The sequence below is a fragment of the Centrocercus urophasianus genome, unplaced genomic scaffold, assembly GCF_019232065.1.
Source record: "Centrocercus urophasianus isolate 14NV4802_14NV808 unplaced genomic scaffold, USGS_Curo_1.0 seq_19, whole genome shotgun sequence".
In the NCBI taxonomy this organism is placed as follows: domain Eukaryota; kingdom Metazoa; phylum Chordata; class Aves; order Galliformes; family Phasianidae; genus Centrocercus; species Centrocercus urophasianus.
Genome location: NW_024884744.1, coordinates 18,816,765 through 18,834,564, shown reverse-complemented (window position 1 = coordinate 18,834,564; position 17,800 = coordinate 18,816,765). Strand labels below are relative to the sequence as shown.

The 17,800-nt window shown below is 45.3% G+C and overlaps 1 protein-coding gene across 6 annotated transcripts in view; it reads left to right on the top strand.

Annotated features, from left to right (window-relative positions):
* Positions 1-17,800, top strand: part of FARP2 (FERM, ARH/RhoGEF and pleckstrin domain protein 2) — a 59,027-nt gene that overhangs the window by 562 nt on the left and 40,665 nt on the right. For 4 of the 6 annotated variants that reach the window (XR_006169149.1, XM_042820630.1, XM_042820628.1 and 1 more), the window contains exons 1-3: positions 97-167; positions 2,836-3,070; positions 17,050-17,154. Coding sequence is in view for 4 of the 6 variants with exons in the window: in XM_042820630.1 (XP_042676564.1) it covers positions 2,867-3,070; positions 17,050-17,154 (309 nt within the window). In the remaining 2 variants the exon portion in view is untranslated. Of the gene's footprint in view, positions 1-96; positions 168-2,835; positions 3,071-5,275; positions 5,382-17,049; positions 17,155-17,800 lie in introns of those variants that run through there. The other 2 variants (XM_042820629.1, XM_042820631.1) reach the window with 2 other exon arrangements.

The window sequence follows — 17,800 nt, the reverse complement described above, 5'->3', positions numbered from 1 at the left end:
GCGCCGTGCCCGGGGCGGGGCGGGCAGCGAGCGAGGGGGAGCCCGGAGCCGGGCGGCACGGCGGGCGGGCCGGAGAGCGGCCTGGCGCTGGGCCGCGGCCTCGGGTGCGGGCTGCGGCCGCCGGGGGAGCCGCTCGGAGCCGCGTCGGGAGCCCGGAGTTCCGTCCGGTGCGTGAGTTTGCGTTCGGGGCGACGGTGCCTGCGCGCCGCCGACTCCTGCTCCGCGCTCGGTCCGCTGCCGCCTCGTCGCGCTTCGGCCGTTTTGTCGTAATGGAGCTGCGATGAGGCGACGGGGGAGGTTTGGTGGAAGGAATGCGGGGTTTGGCTGTATTCGGCGGCGAGCAGCCCGACGGCCTGTCGGTGTGTGCTGCGTGTTCTGCCTCCCCTGCCTGGGACGGCGGCTGCCGTGCCGGGGCGGCTCGGGGTCTGCGCCGTGTTGTGTAGCGCCCAGCACGGCCATGGGAGCGCGGCCCCTTCGTGTGGTGGGAGGGGAGATGGAGCTTGTGCTGGAAGTGAGGAGCGTGGGCTGAAGGCAGCGGCAGGCACGGCTGAGGACTGCGGCCTTCTCAGCACGTTCGTTGGGTTTCTGATGCATCGGATGGTGCTGCTGTGGCGGTTCTGCTGAGCGGTGACCTGAGGTGGTGACGGCAGTAACGCCTGAACGCTGGCGCCTGGTGAGCTGAAGCTTGTTTCCAGAGCTGTCTGTGAGCTCCTGTGGCCCCGTATGTATGGGAGCACGAGGCACCCAGCTCGTTCTGCGTGGAGGCTGAGGATGGAGCGCTGCAGTGACTGTCAATGACCAGAAGATGCTGTGCTTGAAGGGCTACTTGAAGCTACCTTTGCAAATTTATTGCTAGCTGATAAGCACTGTATTGCTTATTTTTGATGTCTGGTCTCTGTTTGTAAGGAGATGATCAGGGTAAGCGCTTCAGGCAAAGAAGAACGGGCTGGGTGAACGCAAGGGAAATGTAATTCTGTGCTAACAACGTTTTAATTCTGCATTGATGTGAGAGTGCCCAGTGGCATTCACTTTTCCTGGTAACACCTGTGAGGAAGGACTTTGCCACCTGCAGCTTGTTTGTCATGGCTTTGCGCTCTCCTGCCTTATCACTACAGCTAGTAAAAACCCAGGATCTCCTGGTTGATTTTTAGTTTGGCCACCTGTGTTACATACCTTCAGGTACCATCTGGCTGCAGCTGAGCAGAAGGCAGCTGGAGGGCTTTATTCCTTAGGCACCCCCAGCAGTGCCTGTCCCTTATAGTGACTGTTGACTTAGAGCAGGATGAACGTGTTTGTGGAGTGGTTCTCTGCTAAACAACCTAATGGTGATATGTATAATTAATTGTGAGTTAACTTGGGTTGCTTGTAAGCTTCTGAATAACAGCAGTAAAACCTTCCTACACTTTCAAGTTCTAGGAGGTTCTGTATCAAAGTGATATTGTGGCAGCCAGCTCTGGTTTCTCTTTGTGTTGGTAGTTAGAGATGTTACTTGTGCAAGTGTCTGCAGATTTCTGCTGTGGAGGTGGTTTCCAATCTTGTGATCTAAAGGTTTTAGGTCTTGGCAGTGGATGAGTGGCCGCACAATCAGGAGAGGATGGTGAAATAAAATACACAAACCAGTCTGAGAAAGGAACTTCCTTCTAATGTATCATAACTGGAACTGGTAGGTCAGCCAATGGGCAGTACGTGCATACTTTTCAGGTTGAGATCATCCTTCTCATGCTTTCTTGTTGTGAAAATCAGCAGCAGGAGGGCTGGGGCTGCCTCCCCGTGGTGGTTTCCAGCTGTGCTGCTGGGGTGGTCTCTGAAGGATGGAGCCAGCCCAGCCCCTTAGCAGGGATAGGTATGCTGCTCAGACATGCCTCCTGTGCCACGGCAAGTTTGTCCAGTTGAGCTGTACAAGCCCCAGAACACAAGAGCTGGCCCTAGCTGCAGAGGCTGCCCTTTGGAGCTGCTGTTCCCTTGGAGCAGGCAGGAAGCTGTGTGCTGCACCCAGGAGCAGGCTGCAGATCTGGAAGCTGCTGAGCAGCTTGATCCCCTCTTCTGTGTTCTCATCGTTGCATAGCACATGGCACCAAATGTTTGGCCCCGCTATAGGGCATTGGGAACACAAACAACAGCTCTGAGGGCTTTTGTTGTGCTTTTTTCCTCTGCGTCAAATTAAACATCTGTTCTGCTTGCAACAACTGCTGCCACACCATGAAAGCAAGGACGCTCCGTAGAGGTTGGCCTGCTTGAGCTGCAGTAGATCTCTTTAACTGAGATTTTTGCCCACTGATTTAGTCTGGGTGCAGTGGAGGCTTGCTAGTAAGATGCAGTTATCTGCCACAGAAATCTGCATTATGGCAGCTCTGAGCCGCCAGCATTGGTTGAAATGGTCACAGTTTTATGAGATTCATCACTTTAAAGGATGAAGAAAGTTAATTGCTCCTGTTATCTCGGGGTGTGTCGTGACTTTGTAGCAAAGCCAGCGGGCTGGTTTGGTACCACTGAAGGAGGAGCCTTGCGCTCCCCTTGGCTGTTCCTCGTGGCTTTTCTTGTGCCGTCAGCAGTGTTTGCTGGTTGTGGTGACCTGGTTTAGGGAGCAAAATCAGCAGAAAAATTAATTGGGCAGAAATGAAAATGTCAGCGCTTAAGGAGTGGGGAGGGCAAAAGTTTGAGTATCCTATTTTCTAACTGTTTTCTGCAGTAGTTATCCTCCTCCTCAGCAGCTGGGTTTTTTTTTTTTTGGCAGTATTTCATCACGTTTGTTCTTTGTTTTGATGATGGGATGAAGAGACAAGGGCTGTACGTTGATGGTGTTTTCACCTGGGATGCTGCAATTCTCTATTCTAGGTTTCATGTGGACTTTGCTTGGTGTTGAGAAATGGGAGAGATAGAAGGAACATACAGGGTCCTGCAGACTCCTGGCTCTCGCTTGGGTGTCCAGAAGAACGCTGGGGTGAGCACTTTGGAGCCGGGACAGAATCTCTCTACTGCAATGGCATTATCACCTGCCAGAACGCATGAGAGGGACCTGCAGATCAAGATAAAGATGTTGGACAACACGGTGGAAGTACTTGACGTTGAGGTAAGAGAGGTGTGAACCTGATTTCAAGTACACTTAGCTTTGGGTAACGTAATGCGGATGGGATGTGCTGCAAAACAGAGCTGGGACATTTTGAGGTAATATCAGAGGAAAGATTCCTGTAGGGATTTTACCTGCTTAGGAGCAGCTAAATGAGTAGGACCTCTTGTTTTTTAAAATCTTGCAGAGTAACAGATGTTTGTGGTTTTACCAGACACTTATTTAAATAGAAGCACATACTTTCGCCAGAAATTTCAACTGTTATTTGCTTTGGGGGAGCACCAAATGTCTTGTGCCAAACTTCTTGTTTGCCATATGCATCTTCATTGCTTTGGCAGCTGGGAGAGCAGAAAGGCTTTTGTATTTGCTACTTTTCGTTAATAATTTTAATAATTTGTATCCTCAAGTGGATTTGTTCATGTTAGAAAGTTTTTGCTTGTCACAGCTTCCTGAAGGTCAGTATTTAAAAGTATGCTTGCTGAGGAAATCTGCCTTGAGGAGTATGAACCACACTCAAACCACTGGGGTGGTTCTCTTTCAAATAAAAGTAATAATAATTTAAAAAAGTTCTTAGAATTCTCATTTTGTTCTTGGTTAGCATAAGTCAGTCGTGTTGCTAACTAGGAGACATAGCCTTGGATGGACAGCTCTTTGTAGCAGCACTGGGAGAAATTCATGGTGGAGCAGCTGTGGTAGAGGGGTTGAGGCTCTGGCTGCAGCAGTGCCCAGAGATGGAGCTGGGTCTGGGGCACAGTGTGTAGAGGTGGAATGTGCTTTGCTGCTTGTCTGAGCCTCCCAGGGAGGCAAAAGTGTCTCAAGTGAGAGCTTGAGAGGAGGCATGGGCAGTTAATCTGAAAATGATGTGGTGCTCCCAAGGAAGTTGTGTCATCTTACTGGTTAAACATGGATCTTGCTTGCATATAAAAGTTTATTGTGGAGAACCATTCATGGTTTTTATTATCTGTTTCCTTTAAAACTCTGAAGTTAAGGAAGGTGGTGAAGTCTTAAAAGGAGCAGAACTGAAGGATAAATACAAAAGCTTTTCTTTTGATTCTGCCATCAAAGGGAGATGTGTATCATGGCAAAAGACACTCTCCCTGCTGCCTTTAAGGACTGCAGTGAAGAACTTTGTCCTCAGAAGATGCTTGTTGGCACAGTACTCATCGTCTGCAGAGGGGCTCTTTCTCTGCAGAGCTGTGGGGGAGCTGAAGTAGGAGCTTCATATTTTGTATCCCTTAGAAGGCAGTCTAAAATGATCCACACCTGCAATTTAAATAGAAGAGGGCAAATTGCTGCTACTTTTTCTTCTTATTTTCTCCTTTATCCAATGCCAGTTTAAAATACTTAGCTGTGTTGTGGCAGATGCTGGTGGGTACCTTCCTTTGGTAGCTCTTCCCCATCAGCCAAGCTTTTTCTAACTCACCGGGGAGCAAAAAGGGGACAGACAAAATGGCATCACTGATGGGATGGGGTGTAAAATAGAAAGGGAAATTTTTCCTTGGTGCTTCTGTATTACCTAGAAGAGTGAGTTAAAGGTGCAGTGCAGCTAAAATACGCTGTCTGCTGTCTAAGATCCAGGGTCTCTGTTCTGCATCGTAAGTTTTTAATTGTGAATTTAATCCGTTTAAGGGAGCTGATGTTTAAAGCACACTGAGGAAGAACTCTCTGAGGAGCGTGTCCTGAATGCTAGGGCTTGGAGAAATGCTTAAATGCTTTCTGTAGTTTAAAAAACCTGAAATTTGTGTGATTATGCTTTCTATTTTCCTTTCCAAACCACTTCATTTTTATAGTCTTACATTCAGCTTATTTCACTCAGATTTTCCATGTGCCATACCAAGGGATATCTGTCCCCTCTAAGCTAGATCTGCCCAAATGGGTGCTTTTGCAAACTATGGTAAATGGCTGGAAAACTCAACTTACTTCAGAGTAAGTGGGGTCTTGCCATAGAAGCTTTGCCAGCTTTTCCTTTTTCTTGGAAGCCTTGGATCAGCATAAAAAATTGGGCAAGCTCGTGTAAGTGGAGCAGTGTGAGCTGAGTTCGGTTTGTCTTCTTAGCTGTGAGGGTCCTGAAAGGCAGCAATGTGAGCAGCAGCACTGCAGGAATTTGCAGGTGGAGGAAGCTGTGTTTTTATAGCTGCTGGATGCTTTGCCTTCATTTACAGTAGAGCTGCACATGGAAAGCATTACATCTGTATCTGTTTGGTCTGTCAGAGCACAGCACATACGTCTGCATTAGAGGGAGCAGTGGGACTGCTTCCATGCCATTGCTGGGAGATACTGATGGCAGATAGGTCTGTGCTGTCCTAAAACCCAGGTAAGTGAAATAGCAGGTGTAGGTTATAGAGATCACAGTTTCCATTTCTTTCACCTGTTTCCTCTGAGGTAACACATTTATATGAGGACTTTTGCTGTCTGCTCGCTCTGGCCCAGTTTCTTCTCTGCACTGGCTTGTAGGGCACTGAATGGAATTGCTGCTGTAACGTGGAATTAAATATGTTGTTATGTGGAAAACGTGTGCTTCCTTATGGGAGTTATGCTCAGTGCTACACGTGAGCGTTCTGAGCCAGGGGTGAAATTGTTACACTTGAAGTTTACCAAGTTGTTTTTGAGTAGAACTTTGCATTTTTTTTCCTGCTGTGCATCTCTTTTCCTACTTCAGAGTTTGGCAGTGAGAAGCACTTGATGTTGTGCTACAGCAGCAGCTTTCCTTGCCCTGTGGCTTCGTTCCCTTTCCCATGTACCCAACCTGCCCGCTGTGTCCCCATGCAGGACCTGGTGCCTCAGACGTGGTACAGGAGGCTTCCCCCTGTCTGCTCCCTTGTGCTCTGTGTGCTCAGCTCCTTGAAGGCTTTTCGCCACTGCTGCAGAAGTATTAACAGCTTAAATATGTGGGAGGGCAGCCTGCTTGAATCCTATTAAGCGCTGTACCGAAAGAATCGAGATGCTGTGTCAGTGAGCTCTGTGCTCTGCTTCCCCGACTGGGAAGAAATAGTCAAAATTCCAGAAAGAATCATACCAGATGTTTGTCATTGCTCCGCTTTGGCCATCCTAAATATGGCAAATCAGCAGCCTTAGGGCTTATTTTTGTCTGACCTCAGCAGCAAAAGTTAGTAATTCACTGTTTAACGTTTGGAGTTATTGTAGGGTTTAAAATAAAGTAATTGAAGCTTTGCAACTTTTGGGTTCTGCCGTGTGCTTTATAAACCTGTTATTTTGTGTTTGGGGACCTGACTCTTCTGATGCTATGTAAGAATGTGTGGTGTTGGGTGGGGAAAGGTAAAGCCATAGCTTTCATAGACAGCCTTCTTCTAAGGGAAGCTATGAACTTTGTGTTATAGGAACAATTTATTACTTGCAGTTCTTTCAATGTCCCATTGTATGGGGGGAAAAAGGTTATATTTCAGAAAGGGAGAAATAATGTGAGTATTCCTGTAAAGCTTAAAATCCAGAATCCTTTTAGTGGAATGCAGATCGAGCGTTACCACGGTCCTTGAAACACAAGTGCAATATAAAGGCAGCAATAAATGTAGGAGAGCTGTATTGCTCAGCTTAACACAGAGCTGATGTGAAGCTGACCTCTTGTTAAGCTTCCTTTAACTTATTGGGAGCGTGCTGAGAGCTTCCTGCTTGGAATTGTTCTGTCTGGAAGAGATCAAGTGAGGTGAACCGATGCATGGCTTAATTCTCTCACGTATGTGCAGTGCTTCAACTCCTTTATTGAATTCCTTTCAAATATCTTCCAAAGTAGCTAACACACAACCTAATTTTGTGTGTTTTATTTAAAAATTAGGAACTTGTGAGGAAAACGCAGTGCCAGCCACAGAAATACAGCATGCTTAGAGGCAGGTCTGAGAAACTTTCAGTTGGTACCTCCCAAAAAAGGGACTTGACATTGAGCGAGGTGTCTGCTGATAGCACAACCTTGGGAACGTTCAATAAACAGGGTTGCAAAAGCTTGCCTTTGTGCCATCTGTTTCTCCTTGTAACACAGAGCGTTGTTGGCAAGGGCTTAAATGTGCCTGCTTGTGTAAGAAGGTGATAATACGCAATGAACGTTTCAGAAGCTGTGCTGGGATGGTGACACCTAACGTGAGAGGTTTGGGGTTTTTAAGGACTGTGATGTTGGATGTTGAGGGCTTGTATTGCAAGTTTAGGGACGCTCCTGAAGTTTTGTTCTGTTAATATCAGAAGCTGTTTCTTCCCAGGCTTGAAATGGACAAATGTAGGATGAAGAATTTGCACTATTAACGCCTGCTCATATCGAGCTGGGAGAGGTGAAGGCTCCACAAGGGGCTCAGAAAGCCTTGGCAGCTGAGAAATGCTTGTGTGCAGGTGCACTTTCCCAGTCCCAAGATCTGGGTTTACTTGTTTGACTTCCCTGCTCCCTGGGTTGCTTTTCTTCTGCCTCTTCTGGTAGAATGCTTATGCTCAGTGCTTGCTGGCACCTTAATGCAAAATGGAAGAGGTAAAGTGTTTATTAGCTTAAAAAATAGCAGAACCAAAAAACCTGCTTCATGGACAGTCCTCTTTAGAGCTGTCCTGTGTAAGTGAAATCAGCCTGGCTTAGCAGTGTTGGGCCTCTCAATCTGCTTCCCTGGCAGACTGGGGGAGCCAGCCCAAAGCTGTAGACATGAGGAGGTCTGCTGGAAGTGGGAGAACCAGCAGAGCTCCAGCCTTAGCTCATCTGGCCTGCTGGTATTTATTAACTGTGCTGTGGTATCAAAGCTGTGTCCAAAGTACAGCAGGGAATGATGTTAGGACAGCTAATAGGTTGCATCAGATAGAGAAAGGCTGAATTAGGTACAAAACCTTATAAAAAGATAGTTCTGATCTTTCCTATGAAACAGAAGTCCTGGTTTGTGTGGGGAATCTTTTATGACTCTCTTATTTCCTTAGTGTTTTAAAATATTTCCCTCAGGTAGGTTTCTAACAGATATGTGCCAGCCTTTTTTTGGCACTTTATGTGGAAGTTTACACATAAAACAAGTATATAATCTTCCCTGAGGTTGATCCTCTTCATTTGAGACACATAGGGAGTATTATGGGAAAGTAACCTTGCCTATGTAGTCTGTAGCAAGCTGCTGTAGTTACGAATAGCTCTGGGCTGTCAGCTCTGTTGAGTCCATGTGAGCCCTGCAGGGTGTGAGTGTTAGCATGGCCAGAGCTAAACTTCAGCTGCTGGTGCCTGAGTGTGTGTTCATGTGTTCATGTGTTCATGTGTTCATGTGTTCATGTGTTCACGGTTGGGCTTTGGATGAACACACAAATGCCAAGTGAAATGTGTGGTGCCTTCATGCCTCCTGGTGAAAGCCTGCGTCCAGTCTTGTTGATGCCAGCTTAGCTGCTGGTTTTGACACGTAAGTGTAATTGCTGGACAAAGGCTTGTGGTTTTATATCTGTGAGTAAAGGGAGGCAAAGCATTGTATTTGAAATAACGCACTCTATCTTTAACTTGCATATGCATGTGTGTATTTATACAGTAAGTGTGAAATGATGCCATGCAAGTTCCTAGAGTACATGCATTTTACATGCCATGGAGTGGCGTGGTGAAGGAGATGTAGTGATTTGCACAAATGAGTACAGCCTTGTCATTAGCAGCACTGGGAGCCATTGTCAATCTCTCATCATGTAGTTTCTCAGCCTGGATTAAACTGTTCTGCAGCCTATGTGAGCCGAATGGGCACTGAGATGTTCTGTTAGGAGCACGAATGTCTTGGAGTGGCACACTGCTTGTTTTTGAGGGCATCCTGGTGCTGTCAAAAGGGGTCATTTTTATAACTAGGCATTCATATCCCTTCTTGGTTTCAGCCACCAAGTTGTTTAAAGCTTGACATGGTGCACCTGTCTGATAGAGCATGCTGGACTCTCTTCTCTTCCAGTATGGAAAATAACAGAGAATTTTGCTCATCTCCTGGTCACACTTAGGTGGATCTTCTGCATGCAGCTCGTGTATTTCAGCACTAGATCTCTCTTGGAACTGGGGACCATTTTGTCTCCACGTGCTGCTTGCTGGAGTACACGTTTCCCAGGTTTGTTCACATAATTCCCTCCCTCTTGGGGATCTTTTCCCATGTCCACAAATTACTGTTCTCCTACTTCCAGGCACCCAGCAGGTCCAGCTGCTCTGGAGGAGCATGTTTGTTGTGTAGAGCTGGTTCAGCTGGCAGTGAGCTGCTGTAGTGCTTCGTGAACTTCTAAGTGATCACAGATTTTAAAGCTAACCTTAATTAATGAGCCAGAGGCTTACATCTGTAGAGTAACTTGCCTGCAGATTCTATTAAAAATAAATCGGGAATTGTAGGAAAAAAATAATCTTGTAGAAAAATCTTAATTTTATGTTTTTTTTTTTTTAAATTATGCCAAATACGTTCCATAATAATGTAGCTTAAAATGGCTCAAAAATTCTTATTTGATTTTGCAATTCCCATGTTGGAGTGAACTTGATTTGAACGCTATGTAGAAATACTGTGACAAAAATTCCTTAAGGAAAAAAAAGAAGCTGGACTTAAGGTGAAAATGTGCACCATCTGGATTGTCAAAGAGGTAATAAATCCTCTTCAGAGTGGGAGTGAATCTCCACAGTTCCACTGCTTCGACATTTCCACCTGTAAAAGAAGAGTTTTCAAGCTACCCAACAGGAGCTGAAGCAGGTTCTGCTGCCGCACTGGCGGAGGTGGCTGTGTATTGTCCATGGAGAGCAGCACACGGGCTGAGGTTGCTGTGGCTTGGTATTGCTTACAAATGTTGGTGTGCACATCAGCCACCAGTGTGAGCTAGGAGTCCTGCTGAAGGCTTGCTCCTAAAATCACACAGAGCTTGGAAGCAGGACTACGCGTGCTGGGCCTTGCTGCCTCAGCACAGATGGGACCCGTGTGGTGCCGGGAGCTGTGCCTCGCTCTTCTGTTTCCACGTGTATAATTTCATACTTCGCGTAGGGCGTGCTAATTTAAGTTTGCCACAGTTGCAGGTCAGCGATAAACGGTGCTTAAAACGATCTGTGGGATGCTAAAGAAGAAAGATGGAGAGCAAACTGTGTGTTTAACTTGTGCCTGTGGTAGCTGAGTGTCCGGATGTTGGAAGCAGCAGCTATTTTAGCCGTGGAGTGGGTGCATAGCAGCAGTGCTTCTGTGCAGCCAGCTCTGCAGCAAGACGTGCTGCCCACTTGTGGGCTGAGAGCAGGACAGCTGAGAGCACAAATGGAAGCTTCCCAAATACTGTTTGCTATGTAGCTGTGGGTGTTTGAACTTGTGGAAACGGGCTGATAGGATTAGTCCTATTGGTAGGGATCTCATCGTCATCATTTTGGTTCCCTTGGATATGTTGATACCAGTAAGCAGTTTTATAAATCTTGCGTGTTCTGTTGGCTCCTGCAGCTATTGGCCTAATTCTGGGACAAATCAGGATTGCTGTTGGTAAGTGACAGGTAGAAACAGCTGTGGGATGAAGTGGCAGAGAGAATGCTCAGAAAGCTGAACAGCATTTGAGGCACATTTGGCTGAGCACGTGGATTTAGAGAAATGATGCATCTCCCTTTAGCAGGTCTCCATGTATGGGGGCAGGAACCATTTCCATACGAGCTATTTGTTCAAATCAAAATAGAGGATATTTAAGAAGTACTAAAAAAGATGATTGTCTTTACTTTTCCAACCTCTGGATTAAAAAACTAGCTGTGGAGCTTTAATATCCCCACATTTTAGCTGTGAAAGCTGCTACTTAATGAATGGTATTCCTTGCCATCTCATTCTTTATAACAAATATGGTTTATGCATAGTCTGTATTCATAAATGCCATTTTTGTTTATACATAACATTCATGATATTTAGTATCAGGGAGCTTCTGAAGTGTTTTTGATATTTCAAGCCATGTTTGGACAGAGATCTAACAGTCTTCAGAAGGAACATGGATAAACAGAGCTCTACAATCACTGACTTGTTTGTATATTTCTGGTTAAGAAAGGAAATAACAAGTTCAGTGTAACTCCTAGATGTAATCATTGATTACCACTTTTCACTCTGCCAAAAAAGGGGAGATCACTTTTTCATTGGGAAGGCCGCTGAAATGCACCGAGAGGGGGGAAAAAACCGACTGCATTTTTTAAATGAGGGAGTCTATTTATTTGGATTCCTCTAACTTTGTGTGCTCTGCCCTGGCCGTTTATCAGCAGTGGTGTAAAATACAAAATGCTTCCTTCCGTGGACACGCTGTTTACTGGAGGGTTCAGTCTGCAAACAGATGCAGATCCCTGCAGCACAAAGTCCCAGCTCAGCTGCTGTTTGCTGCAGCTGGCAGCCAGTGGTTCCTGCAGCTCTGGCTCGGACAGAAGTTTCCATTCTATACCTCTGTTTTATAACTCTCCGTTTTTTCCAACTCTTGGCATTTGGACTGAAACTTTTCCAGCCTAACTGCTGCCAAATCGTATTTTGGTTTTGGAAAGCCTGAGCGAGGGCAGTTTGTCTGCTCAGGAAAATGAGAGGAATACTTTTTTTTTTTTAATAAAAATAGCGTTGGCTTTTTTTTTAGGAGGGTTGTTTTAAAGTACGTGGAAGTAGAAAGTTAAGATGTTCTAGAGGACAGATTTGGAGGTGCTGAGGAAGAATTGGCTTTGATAATTCTGGTCTGCGGTCTGCAGAAAATACATGCTGTGATTGCCTTGCTTGTTGTGCTGTCTTGCTGGGCTAGGATGGAGCAGCAAAGAGAGGATCACAGAATCACAGAATTGTAGGGGTTGGAAGGGACCTCCAGAGCTCATCGAGTCCAACCCCCTGCCAAAGCAGGTTCCCTACAGCAGGTCGCACAGGAAGGCATCCGGGCAGGTCTTGAACATCTCCAGAGAAGGAGACTCCATGACCCTTGCAAACCAGTTTGCAGCACTGACATGAAAGCGAGATCTCTGTGACCTTCGTGTCAATTTTGATGGGCATCCCCATATCCTGGTAGGAGATGGAGGAGAATCTGAACGTGGACAGCAGTGAATTCCAATATACATAAAACCATTCCGAACGTCGCGTTTGCCAGGCACTGATGGTGAATTTTCCTGTTTTCTTTCATTGGCAGTCTAGAATTTGGATTGAGTTGTCCCTCAATTTCTCAATGGAAAAAAAGGCACAGGCATGTCAGGCTGGCTGGGCTGGCTGCTCCTTCACACGTGTGGGCAGCAGAGACCTGGGCAGCTCTTCTTAGTGGGGCAACCCCTGAGAATGCTGTTGCTCTGCTCAGCTCACCTGCCTCGCCTTCCTGTTTCCGTGGGAAAGATGTTCATTAGACATACAGTAATAATTTCAATTTAAATTCCAGAATCTCATAGCTCTTTGAGGGAGGAGGGGGGGAAAAAAGTGATCATCTCATTAGGAAACCTTTATGAAGACTGCAAAGCTTTAGCTGAAGCGCCTGCAGCCTGAATGCATTATTCACCCTAAGTACAGGCATGGGTTCTGCATGGAGCTGGGTCAGTGCCATCACCATCTGCAGTATTGCTGTCAGGGTGCCACACACTTGCATGGTTATAAGGAGTTTTGAGCTGGACATACAAGTTTATTGGAAAAAAGCTGATGCACTGAACTGCCTTCCCATGAGGACGACTTAAGAGTCTGTAGTTAAGTTAGGGCTGTGCTGCTGGGGGAAGCTTTTGTTAGCTGCCTCTTGAATTTTGTACAGCGTTTGGTTGTTTTTTTTATATATGTATTTTTTGTGCATGTGGAATAATTTAGTAGTTCAGTAATACCATCAGTTGTCATCCTGGCAGCATATAAAGAGTAATTGAGAACTGTGGAATGGAAAGTATGCCGTGTTGTGAGCTTATATTGAAAATGGGCCCTTTCTGAGAGGCATTCATGCAGCTTCTTGCCCTGACGTCAAAGTGACAGTAATTAAGTAATTCCTTGGAAGATTTTGCTTTCTGCTGCTTTCGTGCAGATTGAACAGTGATATGGAGCTGCCTGCTGCAGAGCTAAGCTTTCAGTTTTGTAAGCTTTGAAATTGCAAGGAGCGTCTCAGAAAGGACGGTTGTTTACATCGCAGCGTAACAGCTTGAGATAGGTAAACATAGCAGGGCAACTTGAGGGACTCAATGGCCGAAAGGAGAGTTTTTCCACTAGATTTGGAATGGAATAAAAGGCTGTGTTCCATCTCGAGCTTTGTAACTGACTTCTGTTGTTAAAAAAATCTTTTAAAATGGGATATGAAGGTTGCTTTGTACTTCGGAGGAAATATACTATGGAATTAAATTCAGTTCAGACCAAGTTTTTTAATCTGGAAGTGACGCCTACATTTATAGTTAGTAAAAAGAATTAGGCAATAACTATAAAAATATAATAGTTTTAAATTTAATATTTTGATGGCATCTTTGTAACTTAATCAGTTGTAACAGTTCCCTCTTACTCTATTACCCAATCTCATTACTTTTTCATGCCCCCCGTCTTTCTCTTCCTTTTGTGATATTCAGAGTGATTCTGAATAGTAGAACTCAGAGAATGAAAGGATAAAGCAGTCTCTTTGTCACCTGGATTTGTGAGCATTGTGCATGAGCAGGAGAAGGCTGTCAGAAATGTGCTGCTGTGTTTTCTGAAATGATGGAACATTTATGCTAATATTTCATCTGTGTTTTAAATTTCAGGGTGGGATCTCAATTACAGGTGATGATGAGGCAGGACAAGTATGTGTTTAATTCGTTCTGTGCTTGGTTTACAGCTGCCCCAAGCCCTGGAGGCAGCATTTAGGCTGTCTGCATGAACTGAAGCTGACCCAGCAGAGGCCCATGAGGCCAGAAGCTGTGAACAGCAATGCAGTCCTGCCTCAAGACTCAGGTGCAGCGCTAACAAGGCACGGTTGGGTCCACGGTTAGGAAGGAAGCTTTTTTGGTGAACTCGAGGCAGACTGCTTCCATAAACCGGGTAAAAATATTTCAGCCACAGTTCCCTTTCCAAACAGGCTGAGAGAATCAAAGAAGCTGTGATTGGCACAGACCTCCAGTGGTCTCTTCATCTCCTGAGGGCTGTTGCCATCACGAGGTCAGGGCAGCCAAGTCCTGAAAACCCCCACAGATGGCAATTTTGTGGGTTCTCTGTGTACCCTGTTCAGTGCTGCCCTTCTGGGTGTTGCCTGGCATGCAACTTGAACCTATGAAAAGCAATTTGTGGCCACTGACCCTCGCTATGACTCTATTCCAAGAAGAGTTTGGCTCAGTCATCTCTGCGACTGCCATTCAAATAGCTGTAGGCAGTTATTAGATCTGTCATCTCAACTTCCCAATTTCTTTACCTGGAGCATGTTCTTCTGACCTCTTAGTCAGCCTTCATCACTTGAGCTGTACCTGTTCCAGGTTGTCTTAAATAGGGTGCACCTTAGCAGTCAAAAGAGCTGCCACTGTGATACATCTATGATATGAATGCCCTTTCTATGAGCTGGAGTACGAAGACAAGTGGACCATCATGAGGCACAAAGCTTATAGAGTCATGGAGGCATGAATCAGTTTAAAGATGGTGCATGGAGGGGTTGGAAGAAAGTACATTATGGTTTGATTGGGTTAATTTTAACAGCTGTATGTAAGTAGCCATGGATAGGACAGAATTTCCTTTTCATAACAGCACAAGTGGTTGGAACAGGCAGTGATTGGAACTAGGATTACATCTGATTTCAGGAATGAGAAATCAGAGACATTGTTGCAGCCTATCTTCTGCTCAGTGACTTGTGGAAATTAATGGGTCTACCTGCAAAGGGAGGGTCTGACACGTCCCATCTTCAATAGATGGAAGTACACAATGCTGGTTGTGGTACTGACACATCCTCAGCAAGTATTGCTGGCTGGAAAGAATTCCTTCATGAGATCAATGATATCAGTGAGTGATAGAGGCATACAACAGCAATAAAAAATGTATGTGTTTCTGTGCATTTAAAAAAATCCTACTATATTTAAGGATATTTTTTTCTGCTACTATTTGAAGTTATATCTATAGGTGCAAGGCAAGATATTTTTTTAATTAAGAATTTAGTTTTCATAATATGTTTCTCCAGCAGCACGTGGATGCTGTGGCAGGCAGTCTGAGAAACAGACAGAAGAGTAAAAATGTTATGGAAGATGGTGAGGTTTACCTGTATGACTGCTTTCTTCAGAACAAAACACAAACGTACCCATGAAGTCTTCTGCAAGGAAAGATTTTACCTAATAAATAAAAAAAAATTCAATGGGCTGTGTTCTTAGAAAGAAAATACCATTGTAGGTATCACAAGACTTGACTGGAGAAAGAGGAGAGCGCTTCTCTGTGTTGTGTGCTTGGGAGATGGCACAGTTGATACGTTCCCACATCCATTGATGTGACCAGGAACTGGATCATTTCTGCTCACTTGCAGGTTTTTGGGGGGTTTCAACCTCAGTGGATTGATCCACCAGGATGCCCAGAGCTTCCTCAGGTCATGGTGTTTGTGCCACGTGAATTTGCCTGGCTGTGATTCACACTCATGGCTGCCTTCCTGGGTAACCACAACTCATGAGAGCAGGGGTGAGGAAACGAGCTGCTTTCCTACTGTTTGCTGTCCTTTTGTTTCTTTCCTCTTTTGTTATGGCATTGGATCCAGTTGTCTGTTCACATTGGTCAGATTATCAGAGCTGTTCGAAGTTCTGCAGAGTTGTCATAATTTCTCACTGAAGCTTCTTTGAAATGATGTGGAGATATTTAGCCAACTTGCACCGTCCTAAAAGCAGAGGCACAGATTCTTTTTCTTCTAAGCAATTGCTCTTGAATTTTTGTGAGTCTCCATAAAGCAAAACAACTTCCCTATGGTGTTTTTTTTTAAACCCTCTCTATTTCAACCCAAACGACCCACTCTTTATTTTCAGTTGCACATTTTATTGAATTATTACGCTACTAATGTGTTACAGTGTCTGTCCCTTTAAAAAGATGTACTGTTCTGAGCTGAGAGAGTCTGTTACAGAACTGTTTGTGTCTGTTGCAGTGGGAAAACCATGGTATCCTCTGGAGCTCTGTCTTCTCCAAATAAATGAGATCTGAGTGGTGTGAATGCCTAGGTGTGTTTTGCTGGCTGCTAATGAAAACAAGGCAGAGGCGGGAAGTGATTTTTTCACAGTCTGTGGGGAGAGAGAAAGAGGGTGGTGAGTTTCCATTGGCAGTTTGTGAGGGGAATGCTATAGGATCATGGAATCCTTAGGGTTGGGAAGGACCTCTAAAGGTCCTTGTGCAGCTCCCCTGCAGTAAGCAGGGACGTGCACAGCTCCGTCAGGCTGATCCAGCCTCAGTATCCAGTGTGTGCCAGGCCAGCACTGTGCTACTGGCTGTTAGGTCTCATCCTGCCAGCGCGTACGTTTGGGATTAGTTCATGCTTTCCTTCTTTCCTGGCAGCTTTTTGTGTTGCTGGAACGGGTAACACGGGGTGTGAGAACTCTTTGAACTCTTGTCTGTACGATCTGGATGCTCTGATGTGTGGCTTCACAAGCAGCACTGTCCTTGCAGCAGCAGCTGCAGCCGTGTGGCAATAGATGCTGAGGTGCTGCCGTGCCCAGGGTGTGGAAGTTTCCCCTTTTCTCCCACGTTACCACAGTGTTGGTTTTGTGGCATTGCACCCAACTGAACAAAGGCAGTGGGGAGGGCTGCGTTACAGACCTGGTGGCAGAGGCAGCCTCGTGCAGTGCTGCAGTTGCGGGGCTGCGGGCGCTGCTGTGGGACTGGGGCAGTCACTGTGCCGCGTGGCAATGCGGATCACAGCCTCCAGCTGCACAAACACTGTGCTAGTTTGAGGGCACTGCAAAGAGCTTACAAATAGCTGACCTCCAGGGGCCCTTCCAGCTTCAGTCGCTGCCATCCTATGATGCTTGGCTGTTCTGAGCCGTGTATTGCTATTTACAAAGTTAAAATAACAAAGGTGGTTAATGCTGATGTGGAAAACCTTTTTTCTAAAGTTTTCTAAGATACCATATCTTATTTATTAAATTAGTTTATCTTAATCTTTTTCTTTTTTGCTTTCCTGTTCAGTCAAAATATTATGGCCAGGCATTATTGACAGAAGTTTACAAGCACCTGAATTTAATTGAATCGGACTACTTTGGAATTGAGTTCCAGAACATCCAGTCATATTGGGTACGTATAATTTCCCAACAAATTCATTACAACAAAAAGGTTGCTGAAGGTTCCAGTCCTTGTGGAGTCTTTGGTCGGGTTGTCTCTGATTACTGCTCCTACTTCGCTCATCAGAACAAGGACAACTCCTAAAGTAGGAGGGGGAGATCAGATTCTACTTGTTAAACCTCAAAAACACGTGAAGTTGCTGGTGTTTCCACTTCCAGTCACGTGAATAAAATCCTCCATTGCTCTCAGCATTAGTAAGTGAAAGTGTAGTTTGTAGAGCGCTTAAGAAGTCAGATGAAGTGTGTAACTTCAGTAATTTTATCTACAGTTATTTCAGTCTTTGGTTAATTTCCCCGACGAATCATTATGGACCTCCCATCCATTCTGCTCTTCTGTAATCCTGTATTCTGGTTTCTCTCCACTGTCATCTTGGCACTGTTTTGGCAGCGGTCTCCTCAGCATGGATGTTGTGCTCTTTCTGAAGGGACCCTTCCTTCTCTGTTCAGGTGGACTTTAGGCATGAATGAGGGTTTTTGTATTGATACATGACATGTGAATTTAGATAAGCACTTATAAACAACACGAAGAAACAAACAAAGCAATTAAGGAATTGCTACAGAGAAGGAAAAATGCATATGCATAAACTACTTAGTTTGAA